General features: G+C 34.5%; 1 protein-coding gene across 4 annotated transcripts in view; it reads right to left on the reverse strand.

Moving 5' to 3' along the window:
- Positions 1–419: 419 nt before the first annotated feature.
- LOC125062386 (alpha-1,3-mannosyl-glycoprotein 4-beta-N-acetylglucosaminyltransferase A) overlaps positions 420–17,176 on the reverse strand; it is a 58,078-nt gene continuing 41,321 nt past the window's right edge. For 3 of the 4 annotated variants that reach the window (XM_047668273.1, XM_047668276.1, XM_047668274.1), the window contains 9 exons: positions 16,221–16,323; positions 12,853–13,061; positions 10,889–11,001; positions 8,490–8,718; positions 7,217–7,429; positions 6,252–6,359; positions 5,711–5,910; positions 5,175–5,391; positions 420–4,333 (listed from right to left, as the gene is read on the reverse strand). In XM_047668273.1, the coding sequence (XP_047524229.1) occupies positions 4,295–4,333; positions 5,175–5,391; positions 5,711–5,910; positions 6,252–6,359; positions 7,217–7,429; positions 8,490–8,718; positions 10,889–11,001; positions 12,853–13,061; positions 16,221–16,323 (1,431 nt within the window). In that variant the 3' untranslated portion in view covers positions 420–4,294. The remainder of the gene's footprint in view (positions 4,334–5,174; positions 5,392–5,710; positions 5,911–6,251; positions 6,360–7,216; positions 7,430–8,489; positions 8,719–10,888; positions 11,002–12,852; positions 13,062–16,220; positions 16,324–17,176) is intronic. The other variant, XM_047668277.1, reaches the window with a different exon arrangement.

Raw genomic sequence — 17,176 nt, forward strand, 5'->3', positions numbered from 1 at the left:
GTACAAGCAAAGGAACCGTACATCTAAAGTAAAAGCCCGATCTCGGGTTAATTTGTCGTATGACTGGCTAAAACCGAAACTACTCTAACAAAACTGTTATTCTAGATAGGGTTAAGGCTGACAAAAAGTAATTAATTCGATATATGAGTGAGAGAATCTATTATGACAACAGAATGGTCATGTATGTTTTGACCCTATATAAGTGGTGAAATTGTTTGAGCTACTGACTAAATTTATCAGGGGAAGTAAATAAAACAATTTTTTTTACATCCAGTATATAATTGAACATCGATAGACATTTAACTACATTTTAATTGCTAAGACAGGAACAGCGTTGGTAGCGAGATGAATAGGAAAATAGTTAAGTAGGAAAAATGTATCGCGCGCATATTAATATCCGTACAAATTTTTTTTTAATTAATTCGTCGTCTCAACATTGTTTTGAGTGTTAGTAAATTTTTTTTGTAACATATATTAGAAAAATAATATCAGGGTGTACTTGTGCGGATATTTACAATTTTATATGAATACAATGTCCTTAACATAGAATGGCAGATTACAAAATAACACTTAAATAATATAACGATTCGATCGTTAATTTAAATTACAAACTAGACTTTCCTTAGGTAAAACTATAGATAGGTACATAAAGTCTTCAAAAATGTATAAATATTCTAGATTACAAAAATAAAACTGTATAGGATATCTCTTAAAACGTACTATTGTAATTAAATAATAAATTGCACTAAATGGCTAAACTAAATGCAAATCATCGTCTTTGGTTATAAGTCGTTGTACCAGCATCTATTCTCAGAGCGCAATTCTTATTGATCGACGTGCTATGTTTAACAAATATGAACGTTTAATAAAAAATAATAAACCTACCTCAGAGTTAATAGGGAAAGTTGTGGATCAGGACTAAAATTTGTGAAAGTTGTTCGACGAGTTTATGTACTCCGACTTACCGCGATTAGGTGATGCAATATGCGTACAGTTTTAGAAATAAGACATCAACAGTTTCCACAGCGCATAAGCAGAAGGCGAATTTAAACATAGTAGGTATGTGTTAAGGTATTACATGGTCCGGTTAACACGCGAATTATATATTATTTTCTTTAATACCGTATTCAATTCCACATTGCAGTTTAAAAAATGTTAATTCGTACAGGGGTGGCATTAAAGAAAATATTATACGTATAACGCGGGTTCGATGATATCGACTATCCGAAATAGAACTGAATTTATACCCGATCTTTGTATAAAGGGAATACCACGTATTAATTAAATTTGCTAGTTAATGCGCAAATATGATTAATAACAACTTTACCATTATACAAAGAGTTTTGAGTTTTAAATGGCCTGTTTATAGCGATTGGAACTAGATGTTAAGGAGCGATCGTACGCAACTTTTGGGGATTTTACGCGGTGGTAACCCCCCACGAAAATCGAACCACAATCCGTTACGCAAAACGCTCCCTTAAGTGATAAGAAGACCAACATAAGTGATAGCTTTCTCATTTTTACCATAGTAAAACAAAATTCCGTTGATTTTGTATTTGATATCGGAGAGACCATGGAACACCAAAACACATTTTATTAAAGCCATAACATCGGGGTATTTGAACATTGTTAGTTGATTTACCTTCAACAGGCTTTGGGGCATCGTTGTTTTTCGAATGTATTCTTTTCGACTTGCATGTCGGTATAATTGCATTCTTGTTGTTAATGACTGGTTGGTGCAGTCTTCGGTTGTATAAGTCTTTACCCAGCCTTTTCTATATTCTTCCCCGAATTTAAGCATAAATGTAGGCATAGAAAAGCAGAAAAGAAGCTTATTCCTAATAACATCAATACATAAGTCACAATTAGACGACTAACAACTTTGGCTACATTTTAAATGATTAACTAGTGTATACAAATTCGATTCTCGAACACACACTCCCTGTAAATATTTAAATAATTCTTATACCAAATCTTAAATACCTTTTAATATTGACCGAAAAATGTCCCTCCGGGACCGTTAGTAAATTTAGAAATTCAATGAGCGACGTTTAATTTTTTAAGTTCATACACAAATTTCCCCTTCGGAATTTAATATTAATTGTTCGTTTTTTACTATGTTTACCGTATATGGTAACCGACATGGCCTGCGTCAAATACCTCACCGTCAGTCTATTACATCAGTCCGTCGACACAACCTATATTACTACCTTACATTTGTACAACACTGGCTAGTCATTTAATTGATTAAGCATGGATTTTGAAATCGATACATCTGAATTCTATTTTCAAACTAGACCTACTTCAAGTTTTGAGCCTTCTTTAAGTTTTGAGCCTTTTTTAAGTGAAATATAATTTCAGTCTTCACGAATTTATATCACTGAATGTTTACATAATATTCCAAAAAATACATTTTTCGATGGTCCGGATTTTTTGTTAGTCTTTAGACAATTGAGCAGACCGAGGTATCGACTTCAAAAATTACACTAAGATTAATATTAAACATCGAATGACAACAACTATTTTTTCGTAACCCTCAGTTCAGACCGAGGTATCGAGTTCAAAAATTACACTAAGATAGATTAAAGAAGATTAAACATCGAATGACAACAACTATTTTTTTGTAACCCACAGTTCACGAAATAGAAGAAACTATGGCGGCTGTACAAACCCGCTGAGGCATCACCAGGTCTAACGATGTCTGTAGATAGACTGAAAGAGTATTTGAATGGCCTCGATGGGCGAATCTAGGGGCTCCCAGAAGCCTGGATAGTCTGGCTTTATTACAATTTTTTAGTGATGTTACGCAATTGCATGGAATGTAATTTACAAATTCTTTATAATAATGATCTCAATCAGAATTTTTAGTAAATAACACAAACTTGCGTATACGGTCAATCATAAAAATACCACCCCCACCGTAACCCGAATTCTGGACGAGATTTTCGACGAGAAGAGAATTTCTTCCAACGAGAGTACAGCTGTCATTTTAATATAGAATCTCAGATCTTAAAACAACGACCCGAAAAGGGAAACCAGCTTAAAGCGCAGACGTATAATGTAAAATTAAACAAAAAATACACAAGATCTGTGGATAGAAAAATGATAAAAAAATTACAAATTAAATAAGTAACGATTTGTTTTATATAAAAAAATCGTGTGAACCGTGGATTTTTTTTTTTACTATACTAACACTTACAATGTCGAAACATTGGTACACTTAAATGCAATTAACTTTGGTTAATACCTTATTCTAAATGAAGTTTTGTCTTCCGTAAAATAACTACAGTAAAAACTGTAGCGACTGCCCGTTTCTAGGATTTATAGAGTTGTTAAGGAAACGTCAAAGGGAAATCGTGTTCTTTCGACGTTTACGGGGTGTACTTAACGTTATATGGAGTTTAAACTGTACTCGTATGAGATCAACACTTAGGTCGTATCAGGATGTACCGGAAGACAAAACCCAAAAACACCGCTACTCCCGTTCTGCTCTCAGAATGGGTCCATTAATTCAAGTGTTCTTCTCAAAGAAACCTCATATCTAGCAAAGTTCATGCGGTTGACGAAAATTACGTTAAGTTATTTAATTAAGTGCATTTTGCCGCTTGTATGGAGCGTTGGTTTAAACAATGTTTTTCTGTTTCTTTGAGGTATTATGATGTTTATGTAAAAAATAGTTAAATTTTAACTTAAACTATAAACTAAGTAATTAAACAAAATATACAATAATAATATTTACAAAATAGTATAAAAAATAATTTGAATATATCAAACCGCAAACAAATCAACATTAAATAACAAAATTAAAAAAATCAATTACTTTTCGTCATTGGATCTTACTGACGGATTCCCTAATATGGGAACTGATCGCAATACAAAAAAAGGTAAAAATTTCGCTTTGGATTATTCGTTGCCGTTAACTTGCCTAGTCGTTGTAATAGAAATACTGATAACTACTAAATTCTAAATAAATTTTAAAAAGATACACAAAATATATTAAGTACGAAATGAACGAAACAATTTCTAAGGTATCAGAAATCCTAAAATTTTCACAATAACGCCTTTAAATAAATTAAAATACGGGAAAATTCTACCTAATTGGAAACAAATTGCAACCAAAACTAAACAAGTTATTAAAAATACATTTCGAAACTCGAAAAACACAAAATGAAAATATTTCAAGACTTTTTCGTTGGATTTAACGTTGAAGAATGCGATGTTTTTCGAATTCCTTGTACGCGTCTTTGGCAACTGGGGCGTGTGGACTGCGTGGGGGGTGCGAATAGAATGGGCGTCAATCCTCAACTGTCTTGTTAGCCGTCTTGAGGTCAATCTGAAAAAGGACAAAATTTGACGCTTGCGCTGAATTTTTAAACTCTGCGAAATTCTATTTATGTTAATATTTTCCTTAAAGGTTAACTTAAGTATTATAATCAACGACTTTACGCCCAGCTATTAATATTAGGTTTAGATTTTTGAAGTTATCCTTCTTTAGGCGCGTTATGAAAAAATGAAGAGAGTAAAATTTTACGATGCGCGCGCACCGTGACACAAAATTAACAGAATGAAGTTGCCCACGGAAGTAAGGACATAATTTAAAAACAACATTCGAATAATAATATAATTTATGTTACACTTAATGTAAGAGAATAATAATAAATATTTATTTATTTAATATTTCAAATGTAAACTGAACTTTATTGACTATAATGACTCCTTTTCCAGTCTTTGATTATTTACTTGTAATTAATTATCAAAAACTATTTTTAATAATGCCAAAGAAGTATAACTTCTTACACGCGTACATAAGTACACGCACCCTTTTTTTTCATCTTATCTCTTAGTTAAAGTCAAGTCAATTTGTAACAGACAGAACAGTCCACGCAAGAAACAATCTAAAAAAACTTCATTGATATATTTTTATCGTCTTTCCCACACATTTCTTTAGGAAGGTAATGCTCAACCTTCAAACCAAAACAGTTTTCATTTCACCTGGATTGAACCCAGGATGCAGACTATGTAGGCACTGTGCCGAAATATTAGCTTAATTCGCATTGACGCAAAGCAAAAAATGTAAATAGCAAATAGCATTGTATTGAATTCTTTCGCATAGCACATAGGTTTTAGCCGCACTCAAAATCTTATCATGTATGAGAAAATATAGATAAATCTACCTCGCTAAGAACCAGCCATCGAGTCAAAGTCTTGGTAACACGGATACGGATTGCGTCGAGGGGGCCATATTCAGGTTTAATCGCGCCCTCAGCAAGACCGAATTCGTCGAAAGCGTTAATCGTTATAAACTGTCGTTGGTAGTGAGGGTAGATTTCAACTACACCGTCCTTCAATATGTCAGTCGGATGCAGACCGTTGCCGGTGCGGAACGTGTATCTGAAATTAATTATTCAAAATTATGGATAATTTGGTAACAATATATTATAAACGTTTATTTTTATCTGTATTTGTAATGATTCATGTATGCTTGTTGTAATTTAGTGTAATATTTACTGTTATTGTTAGTATACCTTATAAATAGATAAGGACACTGAAACGTTTTGTGACGCTAATTGATGGTGAAGGTGGAATTTCTTAGTTTTGTAGGCGCTGCGTATCGTTCTAAATAAACGGTTCGCTCGCCGGCGTACTTTTTTTTTTAAAATTTTAGTTGTTGAATTTTTTATGTATTATGTTACCAATTTTTATAACTTACCCTATAACGTCTGTTGGTTTAGCAAACCAGAACTCGATTAAAGCTCCCGCCTTCGGAGTAACACCCCAAAAGAATGTATCTCCATTGTAGGCACTGATGATATGAAACTCATTGTGAACTTCGATGTCCGTTTTCACATCACGAGCAGGTGGATTCCGGTGTGGGAAGTGGTTAGGTATAACGCCGGTGATTTCGTGGTCCTGTAGTTGACAAAAATATTGATGATCCAATAGAGTTGCAAATATAGCTGAAGTGCATTACATTTAAAATTTTAACGTGTTATTATATTCGTCTTTTGTGCCCAACATATGTGATCGATTTTTGGATCTATGACATGCTGTTAATAACGCATAACTCAGTGTTAAGAGTTCATCGCTCCACTAAGCCAATACTGTTCTTACTCCAAATAATCGTTATTAAATACATTCTAAAAAATATAATTAGGGGCACTATGTTACTAAAGCAAACCCGTCTCGATTTTGATACATTATTCGCCTAGATAGAACAAAAATCCACAAACTTCAATAATATAGGTACCTACCTTGACTTTTTGAATCTTTCCTTTCAGAGAAGAGTAAAAGCCAATGTGTTCAAAGAGAGACTCCTTGTACTTGGGGCGGATTTTAAGTTTGCTATCCCCACATGCTTTCTAAAACGCAAAAGAATTACTAGAATTACACGTTGAATAAAACTTCTTTATTGGGGTTTTTAAAAATCGGTCTTAGCCATTTCATAGAGGTAATGAAGGTCAATAATATAAACTATTAGTCAACACTGTTTCTCAAAGATATGTACAAATTATATATAACACGTTATAATTAAATAATAACGATATACCGCAGCCTCTCTGTTTATATATCATCCGAGGGACACGAACGAAAATTCAGATAAAATGGTAAGAAATTTAGGTAACAGACATAATTCAACGAAATTCGTTGAAGTTAAACTCAAAAAGGGAAATTTAAAACAGACTCTAATTAACAAGAGAAAAGATCACAAAAATGTTTCTTATACTATGTTTTTTTTACACCGAAACCGTAACAAACCCTGTAGGTATTTATACTGAATAAATATTTTTGGATTATCAATATTAGATATTTGAAGAAGCTCACATTTTAGCCCCTTCCCAGTCGAGGATTATATAAATTACTAGCTAACCGGGCAAACGTCGTTTTGCCATGTATATCATTTATAATAAAAAAATAGGGGTTGATCGTTGAGGGGTGAAAGTTAGGGGGGGTTGTATGTATTTTTTATGCTGTATCATAAAAAAATAAAAACAGAAAAAAATATCTAAAAATAAAAAAAAAATATTTAGGGGTGGACTACCCTTAACATTTAGGGGGATGAAAAATAGATGTTGTCCGATTCACAGACATACCCAATCGGTACGAATCGGTCGAGCGGTATCGGAGGAGTTTAACCACAAACACCGCGACACGAGAATTTTATATATTAGATCAAACTTCAATTTTTTAACCTAATTTAATTTTAGAATATACTTACAGTTGTCTTGTCAATAGGGCACACGCGATCAGCCAAGTAGCTCTCAAGTAGCCAATCAATGGGCATATTGTAATAAAAGAGCTGCACGTAGGTGATAAAATGTACGAGATCAGCAGACTTAAATAGTTTCCCAATACCACCAACAGTACAGTATTCTATCAAAAACCAATTGGGTACCGAGACAGATGTACTTGCCGTAAAGCGTTTTATATCCTGTAACAAAAATACAATTGGCGCTAAAACCTTTGGCCTTGGAGTCAGATTGCTGTATACGATTCGCGATCATTTGTTTTTTCTAGCCGTTGACTAGAGTCTAAGGTATTCAGGATACCTCACGATATTTTCGTTTACCGTATGAGGGTCGATTGTGCAGATAGAAAGCCAATCGAACAATATGGTGTTTACAAGGAATTTATGATAGAAGAGTCAAATACTTCTCAAATTCTTTTCTCTTATTAGTACTTGTTAATCTAACATTACTTTCATTCCCATTTTATACCAAACATGCCATTGAGATTGTATTGAAATAGGAATAGGTCAAACCCGGGGTTCGAACCTGCTAACTTAGGGGATGAGAGTCGCGCGCTCATGTCACTGGGACAACACTACTCGAAAAGTTAAGTCTTATACATAAGCTAAGGCATATTTATTTGAATATAATCGGTGTCGGCAAAGTAGCAACAGGATGTGAGCGCTTGTGCACAAGACAGAAGTAGTTTCTGTATTACACAACTTCATTGGTGCAGTGGCTGGCAAGTTTGGTTGCCTGAGTGACCGGGATCGGGTCCCGGAGGAAAAATTTCGAGGTTTTAATGCCTTAAGTTGAAAGCGTAAGCCGTAAGCCAGTTTTACACCACCTTTACATTTTAAATCTCTTTCGCAAGTGTCAAGATAGTCGATGTGGCCAAGACGGTCCAAAACACATTGATTATATATATTATTAAAATAATTCGCACAAGCTAGAAGCAACTAACTAAGTATTGTATGATAATTAAAAAAACGCTCTCGAACGTTAATAATTGTTGTTCAAATATTAGATATGGCTGTTAAATTGTTTTTTTTTAATACTTGCTAATTAAGACACTTGTCAATATAATTCTAGAATATTGATACGTTTTTACCGAATTTTTACCTTTTATTTGAACGATTAGATAAGATTTTGGTTTCATACCAAATCCTGCTCACAGTAAATTTTACAAATAAACATAAGCAATTACATTAGTATTTTTTCTTATTTAAATTAAATGTAGGTACATTTATAATTTTCACAAACCTTCATAAACGATTTCTTCGCTTTAACATCATCTTCAAGCATCAGATAATATGTACCACGGGATTGGCCATACGCCATGAGATAGAGTGTGTCCAAATTTTGCTTTGTCCTCCATTTGACGCGCTTAGCCGAATCGCCAAGGGTCAACGGAATTGATCCAAAATCAGGGTAATATGCGGCATTTGGTGACAGCACCTCGATGAGCCCACTTTCGACGTGTTGCGGAAATCTATGTAAATAAGACTCTCACTATAACATGCTTACATGTTGTGTTTGAGTTTGAGTTGGAGATATTACTCAAACCTAACCTATAGCTTTACATTCACACACACTTGTATCCACATATTCATGCAATGCGGCGCGTTACACCACGCGATAATGCGGTGTACACTATTGTAAAAAGTTTAATTTGTATTGTTATTGTTAAGAATTGGTTTTCGTAAAAATCATAATATTGTGAGTACAATTTAGTGTTAAGTTTGCTTTGGAAGAGCTGCTGCTTAAAACAAAATTTAATGATGTACATACTTCTAAAAAAAGGTAGAATTATATACTGGCTCATTCGTGGTTAGCGTTTAAACGTCATTACGCTTTGAAGAAAAAAATCTTTGAGTTTAAAGTGGCTTAGGGTTATTAAGTTGGGAGGTTTGTGGTGTTTGAAAACCCCCGTCCTATCGTAGTATGGAAATAGAAAAGAATAGTATATAATAATAAATATCGTGTATTACACCCATGCCCATCTTCTACATACATGATAAGTCTCAATAATAATATAACTCTGCTTGGAGAATATTATTCATTGTTGTACTGTTTGTCCCAATAACCAACATATAGATGATAACGTCTATTATCAGTAATATGATTATTACATATCATGTATTGATATAATTGAATTACAACACGCAGGTAACTGAAGCAACAAAATATAATCTTTTTTGTATTCTTTTATAAAGTATTATAATTTTACCCGACGCTTTTAATATACTATTCAACTACTATCCAATACGTAATCCTAAGTGCGATTCAATTCTTAAACTTTATAACATAGGTGTAGATACGAAATTTTTATCCAAATAGATTAAGGTAAAATTGAATCACAGTGTTCTCGTTCCTAAAAAGTAATCAGAATTTTAGTCCCGTAAATCCGAAATATTTGCGCTTGCAACACTAACGCACTACGCGTCTAACACATCTTGGGCTTTAGCCAGAAACAGCTTGCGACGGAGTGACCTGACCAATCGAATTTGTGTGATAATCGTCACGCGTGTAAACCAACCATTTTTAAAAGCCACCCTTAAAGGGTCTGTGCGGCATGTAAGCTATAATCCGCAATTGGGCTGAGTATTCAAATAATCGTTCTATTTTTTTAATTAAATACACTTTTCCGCGATTTTCTTACTGTAATACATTGTAAATATGAACAAATCGATCAACAAAAACCAGATGTGATTGAAACCAGACGGACATAACGAGGTGTTACTTTAAATATACAGTTTTAAAGCTTATTATTATTTGCTGACAAAAACCTAAAGTTAATACTATATGTGAAGAGTTGGTTAGTCTTACTGGACTTTTTATTTCTTCAGGGCGACTTCACCCACGTGAGTTCAATTCAAACGCATACATTTAACAGGCCATGCATATAATATGTTAATGTTTTTTAACTGTCATGAAATAAGGGAAAAAGAGAAATCTATATGAATTTTTTGTTTGCAATCAGATAGAAATCTGGTCAATCTATTCTTAAAGCCTTGTTGTATGTACAAAAAAATATAAACGACTTTAAAACAAATGGTGACTTTCACCAGTATAATACTCGAAACAGAATCAATTTGAGTGTACGACCAACCAGGCTCCAGAAGATAAACAACTCCTTATATAGAAATTGTATTCGTTTTTACAACAAACTCCCAAGCGAAATTAGAGAATTATCACTAATTAAATTCAAAGCCCTCGTTAAACGTAAATTAATCAATAAAGCTTTTTATAAATTTGACGAATATTTAAATGATCCTAATCCTTGGGATTTGCTTCAGTTCAAGCAACTTGTATGACTCAAAGCTTAAGCGATTAAAAAGAGTGGCGGAAAGTTTCTTGCCAGTTCTTCTTGCCCGCTATACGCCTTGACTTGCAAACTGGTAGTAAATGTAAATTTCATTTAATTTTACTTATTTTCTGACGTTCGTAAGTGTATTTGTTTACCTGTATGAATAAAGTTATTTTGAGTTTGAAATAAAAAAAATACAGTTCGTACTTTAGTGGTCTGTTTCTAATGTACCTTTGTAGTGCCCACAATTTTAATTTTATTATGTTGCGTGATTGGTAAATATGTTGTGAAGAAGTCCTGGTGAACCTATGTATTAAATAAAATACTACAAACTACTCAAATCTGTACTCACCTTCTCTTGATTTCCTTAGCAATATTCATGACGTATTCGGTGTCGGTGTCGCCCACGAAGACTACAATCAAGGTGTCTTCTAAGTCTTCGTCATTTAAGCCGTCGATTAAATGCTGAGGAACGACATGTATTTTGAACTATTATTCAAAGAGGTCTGCCTCAGGAGCAGTTAAGTTAAAATCTACTAAACATGACGCCCCAACACCAAGCGAAAGAGAGGAAGACCATGTGCCCGGTGGGCTGACGGCTGACGACTTTAAAAAAGCCACTGGTCCTCTGTGGCAAAGACGTGCCAGGGATAGGAAGGAATGGAAACAGCTGGAGGAGGCCTTTGTGCCACAAAGGCAAGCTGTACAAGAAGACAGCTGTGCTTGTTGAACTTTTTTAATATACGTTTATATTTTGTTCTCTTGTATTAGTTGAAATTAAAGGCTTTGAATTTGAATTTGAAACATGACGCCCCAGTACCGTAATAGTGGTTTATTGTATTTATTCAAAAGATGTGCGTGGTAAAATAAATGGAATTAATAATGGACTGAATAAGTGGACTTATAAATGTGTAAATCGTAATCTGTGTCTCCTGTTTTTTCCATGTATTATAAGCGTTAATTATAAAGAAGTTTATTTAATAACTAACAATGTTGGAAAAAATGGAGCCTCTGCGGTCCTCACTACAGATTACTGTCATCAATATTTGATTATTATTTATTTTCTTTTAAATATATTTTGTAGTCTTAATATTATCTTCTGTTTAAATTGGTTTAAATATCTACAAGAACAAAGTAGAAAGGGCCACCAGGAAAAAGAAAGAGTGGACGCCCTCTTGCACGGTGGGCCGACGAGCTTAAGAAAGTTGGTGGAGAAGATTGGGAGAAAAATGCTTAAGACAGGGAGAGATGGAGCCTATTGGAGGAGGCCTATACTCTATAAGAGGGCGTTGAAAAACAATTTGTTTTTGTAAATGTTTCAAGGAATAAAAGAGGCTTAATTTTAATTATTATCTACAAAAACAAGGCATGTTTACTTCAATTAAATTGTTTTCATAAGGATCGCTATAAATAGCTAATTACGAGTTTATACAATACGTACTTCAATCTTATTAACCTTAACAATATTGCCAGACTCTCTTTATAGCTTGAGTCATACTTCACACTATCGCGTTCAAAGCTTTCAGCATTTCGCATCTGGGACAATGTACTTTTCAGATTTCTATAAGAATAATTAACTTAAATAGCCATTACCTTGCAAATTGTAGAGTGATATTGTAATGATTAGAGTCGTATAATTAAATGAATTAAAAATAGCGGTAAACCCTACCAACATTCAAAAACAATGTAAATTTATATTATATCCATTGTTTTTCTTTCATTCCACCAGAATTGAACTCGGCACCCCATGGAGCTTAAGAAGAACAAATAATGCCGTTCAAATTGTTTATTTAATAAACAGAAAATTAAAACAATTTTAAAAAGTCTGTACCCTGTGGCAGTGTAACTTTAATGCTGGCAGAATTTATTCCCTGTATTGTTAATCAATTACGAAATTGCAGGTTACAAACCTTAGGTTCTTAGGCGATAATTATCGTAAATCTTAGGAGAATACAACGACTACGTTCGACTATGTTGGGGAAATTTGAGCTTGGACCAAGATTGGGCAGTAAATGAAGCCTACCTAAGCCGGCATAGTGGTCGGGTACCAGGACCCTCAGGATCACCTGGATCGACAGAGTGAAGCAGGATCTGCTACAGCTGGAACCTAGCAATTAGCGGGAGTTTGCACAGGACAGGGTGCGCTGGTAGTAGGTTTTTTTTACTGTTTTTTCATGGGATAAGGGTTACAGACGGGTGCCTAAGAATTAAGAGGTAGGCGCCGCTGATGGACACCTACGAGGAAGGCACACGTGCGTTGCCTATTGCATATCTTTACTTGATCGCTAAGGGAAACACAAAAAACAAAAGACTTACCGTCAAGGTGACCATAAGGTATGACTCCTTATCTCGCTTTACAGTTGGTATTCCTATGACGTTTTTAACAAATCCGCGGTTCGCCTGCATGTGGAAGGCTGGACGTAGACTTGCAGGATCATTCATCAGATAAGGCAGAAGTTGGAAAACAAAAACAGACTTCATCGAGGCTAGTTCTTGGGTGTGCAATGCTAGCGAGAGCATTGTGTCTGTGGACAAAATTAATAAAATGATAGTTAGAAATGAGTTTTATAATGACAGAGATTTATGTGGTTAAATAAAGTCCAAAGTGTTGTAAAACAATGTAATTACTTGCATAGTGAATTGTTGGGATTGGATATTGTTTAGCAAATATTGTATGTAATTAGTAACTGTAGTCGCGCAGAATGTTTGTCGCTGACTCCGATACCAGATGCCATAGAACGAACTACTACTAACATTCAAAGCTATCTCTAAAGTTGTAAGAAAAGAAAAGTAACGAAAGACTTTGTATGGAAAACGCTAGTGCCGCTACCTATTTGGAACAAAATGAAAGCAGGAACATCGTTCGAACACGTTTAGTACTACATATGTAAAAAAACTGAAATTATCATATATACGAAAAGTTGACGGAACTATCGTAAAATTGTACTTCGGTCTTTTTAATCTGTTTCAATTAAGAATTTACGGCTCTTTTCCTTCATTGGATTAAGGGAAATTATTTTATTGCTTAACAACATGATGTCATCAACATACTATCTGCGCGTGATGTGTATTTTAAATCGTATTATATGTACATTAGCATTTTAAATAATAGTGCATTTATAAATTTTACCTTAAAAGTTACCTGTGTTTTTCCTGTCCATTACATGGGAATACCATGTGAGGATGTTGTGGGACCTATACAGCTTGGAATATTATAACTTATTTTTAAAAGTTATTGTAAATCTTAACGATATATAAAAAAAACACTGGATAAGTATGTACTAATAATAGCTAAGGATACGGGGAATTATTTTAATCTAAGCTTATCTTACGGGTACAATTTAGAATTAGACACTTTTGCGTATCTTATCTCAATTATCATTAAGAAGATATATCCATATCTTTTATCATCCGATAATAAACATGATTCAATTTATTTACAGCTTAAAGCCAAAAAATTCCTATAAAATGGCTAAATATAATTAATTACGTAATCCTAAGCACCTCTCAACCGAACAGCTATCGATAACGTTTATAAACTTTCAAACCGATAAAATCGTATCGTATCAATTGACATACACTTTTTACACTCCCTAACATATATGTTGATACCTTAATTTGCTACAAATCGTATGATGATGTCATACTTGAAACGCGCTAACCAAGATATTCCGACCGTTAAAGATAAAACTTCTCGACTTTAGTCACTGGGTTGTCACAGCCACGGTCAGTGTTTGTTCGAGGATCATCCTTTTAGATAAGAGGGAAATTACACCATCGTTCATTCACACAACCAATCGGACATACCTTTCAATACAAATTCGGTTTATTGGTTAAAACTATTTGCAAGCACCAGTCTTCCCAATCCCGTCATTAACACATTTATTATCGTGAACTAGAAACATGCGCCAAAGTAAAATAAATCGTGGATCTCTTGGAATTGATATTTCCTTCAATTCAGACTGAACTGAACTGAAGCTCACTGATGATTGTTTCTTCTCGCTGTCGAAATCGTCAATCGAGCGTGGGCTGTTGATAAATCGTGTAAAACGGAGTTTAAGTGATGTCCGGATTTGTTTCTGGTAATGTTACATTCGGTGCCGTTAGTGTTTATCAGCTTTCTCCGTTTAAGGGCAGTAGTTAGACAGGGACGCCATTTTTATGAAGTTGAATTGTTGAATTGCAGTATTAAATTCAATGGTACTAGAGCGGGCGAGTTAAACGGAACGCTAACAAATCTGTTAATAAGTAGAACTCTAGATTGGCTATCAATAATTTATATCGGAATATGATAATATGAAATTTCATAATACAATTTCATATACAATATCCGTTCAAAAAATATATCAGTCCTATTGCAGTTTTAAGTATGTACATTGTACAGTGTACATTGTACGCTCTAACATTGACGCAATTTCATAAAAAAAGACATCAATACTAAGGTGTTATGAATGAATGTTAAACGAGTGCAATTAGCCTGATTAAAGACTGAATAAGACTGTATTCATTTGACTACATCTGCTTATTAGTCTAGCCAAGGAACGGGCTGGTATTTATAAACATATATAACTAAGCTTCAATATATCCGATCCCTAAAAAAGGCGATCGCTCTGATCCGTCAAACTACTATACTAAACTATCTCCTAAATAATGGAAACCATTATTAACTGCCAGCTCCTGAGATATCTAGAGGACCACCAGCTGATTAGCGATTGTCAGTACGGCTTTCGTGGTGGTGGCGCAGCTGGTGTCCTTCTCGATTCCCTTACACTGGTACCCAGAGACAATTGAGTTGGCGCTGGTCGTCAGTTTGGACATAGCGAAAGCCTTCGAACGAGTGTGGCACAGAGCACTTCTTTTGAAGCTCCCCTATGGGATCCCCGAGAAAATATGCTACTGGATTTTCAGCTTTCTCGCAGATCGAAGGTCGGCACCGACGGAGCATGTTGAAACCTTAAGCCCGTGAACGCTGGGGTCACACAAGGCTGTGTCCTATCCCCGACCCTGTTTCTTCTGCATATCAATGATATGTTGCAAACATATCATGAGACGACAGCACAGGAAATACTCTTTACACTGGCTGTGCAGGAAGCTCTGTATTTCTGGGGAAGTTGTCGATCAGTATCGGAACTTGTTGTTGAAGTCGAAACTTTGCTTCATGGATGCATGGACTGGGGTCGACTAAATCTAGTCCAAAGTAACCCCAAGAAGACACAAGTTTGAGAGTTGTTCGCTAAAAAAACACCCTACTCCTCCCTTCGGTGACCATCTTTACCATGGAAAGTGTTCACAGGAGTTGTTCGGATTAATTTATACTTGCAGCTGAGTTTCATAATCGTACGTCAAGGTAGAATACGAAATACCCGTATCACCTTGACGTCCGTCGTTCCACAACTGAGCGTTTTTTAAGGCAGTTTGCCGCGCACCACCACTATGTCGAACCTTATGCCCACTGAAGTATTTCCGAACCAATGCGACTTAGGGTCTTGAAGAAAACAGTACCAATTTTTAAAATGCCGGCAACGCTCTTGCGAGCCTTCTGGAAATGTGAGTGTCTATGGGCGACGGTATCACTTAACATCGGGTGAGCCTCCTGCCCGTTTGCGTCCTGTTATATAAAAAAATAAAAATAAAGTCGCTCAGACTTTATGGTTAAAATAAAAATAATGCAACTTTTATCATACCCGAGTTGTTAAGCAGAGTTGTAACGTCCGAGTTTATTATATTTTGGTTATCATTAACAGTTGGACGCTGTGAAACATTGATGGAAGTGGTTCCAATTTTGTGCTGGAAAAAAGTTATAAAATAATTGTAGAAATACTGACGAAGAAAAATTATTAGAAAATATAAAATAAATAAAAATAATTCAAATCAAGACGACAAACTGACACATAATGGCATGATATATGATTAATGATAATGCTTTAAGGAACAGCGACGAATCTTTAACATCAAGATACGCTCACTAGGACCAGTTTACGATAAGCATGTTAGATCAACGCAGTCGCCAGTTGTTTATAAACTAGTGCATTTCTAGTACCCTATGTACTGTTAATGTAAATGATTTTAAAATACCAAGCAAGCAATGCACAGTAAACAAGTTACAAAACTGTGTTCAACACAATACTCCGAATGTTAGACGTTGTTTAAAATTAAAAAGTTTGCTTCAACGATACACCCGATCTACAAGTATACGATGAAATTTATGTAAACTAAACTTGGGCTGTTTGACGTACCTAACTAAACTGTTGTGTTTGACGTAAACTAAAGTTAGGCTGGTGAATAAAGAATATTTTCATAATTTATTAATTGAGAAAGATTCCTTTAATAATAAACTCCTGCGTAAACTAATTAATCTTTATTGATTTATATATAGCTTGCCCGGGGGAACAAAGTCGTGTTTTAATGTTTTCTTATTTTTGACTTCTTTGGGTAATGTAGGTACTGTAGCTGTAAATTTTTTAAATTTTTTGCAAAACATTTTATGATTAAAATCACGTGTATGTCTTTATTCTACGATAATTATTTTGCGCAGTTTTAGTAATAGGTACTCGTTTACCTAATTTTACTCATTTAAAGAAAAAACTTTTTAACCGGATTAAAGTTATGTATTATTATAAATTTACAATTATTTAACATA

This window comes from Pieris napi, chromosome Z, assembly GCF_905475465.1.
Source record: "Pieris napi chromosome Z, ilPieNapi1.2, whole genome shotgun sequence".
In the NCBI taxonomy this organism is placed as follows: Eukaryota; Metazoa; Arthropoda; class Insecta; order Lepidoptera; family Pieridae; genus Pieris; species Pieris napi.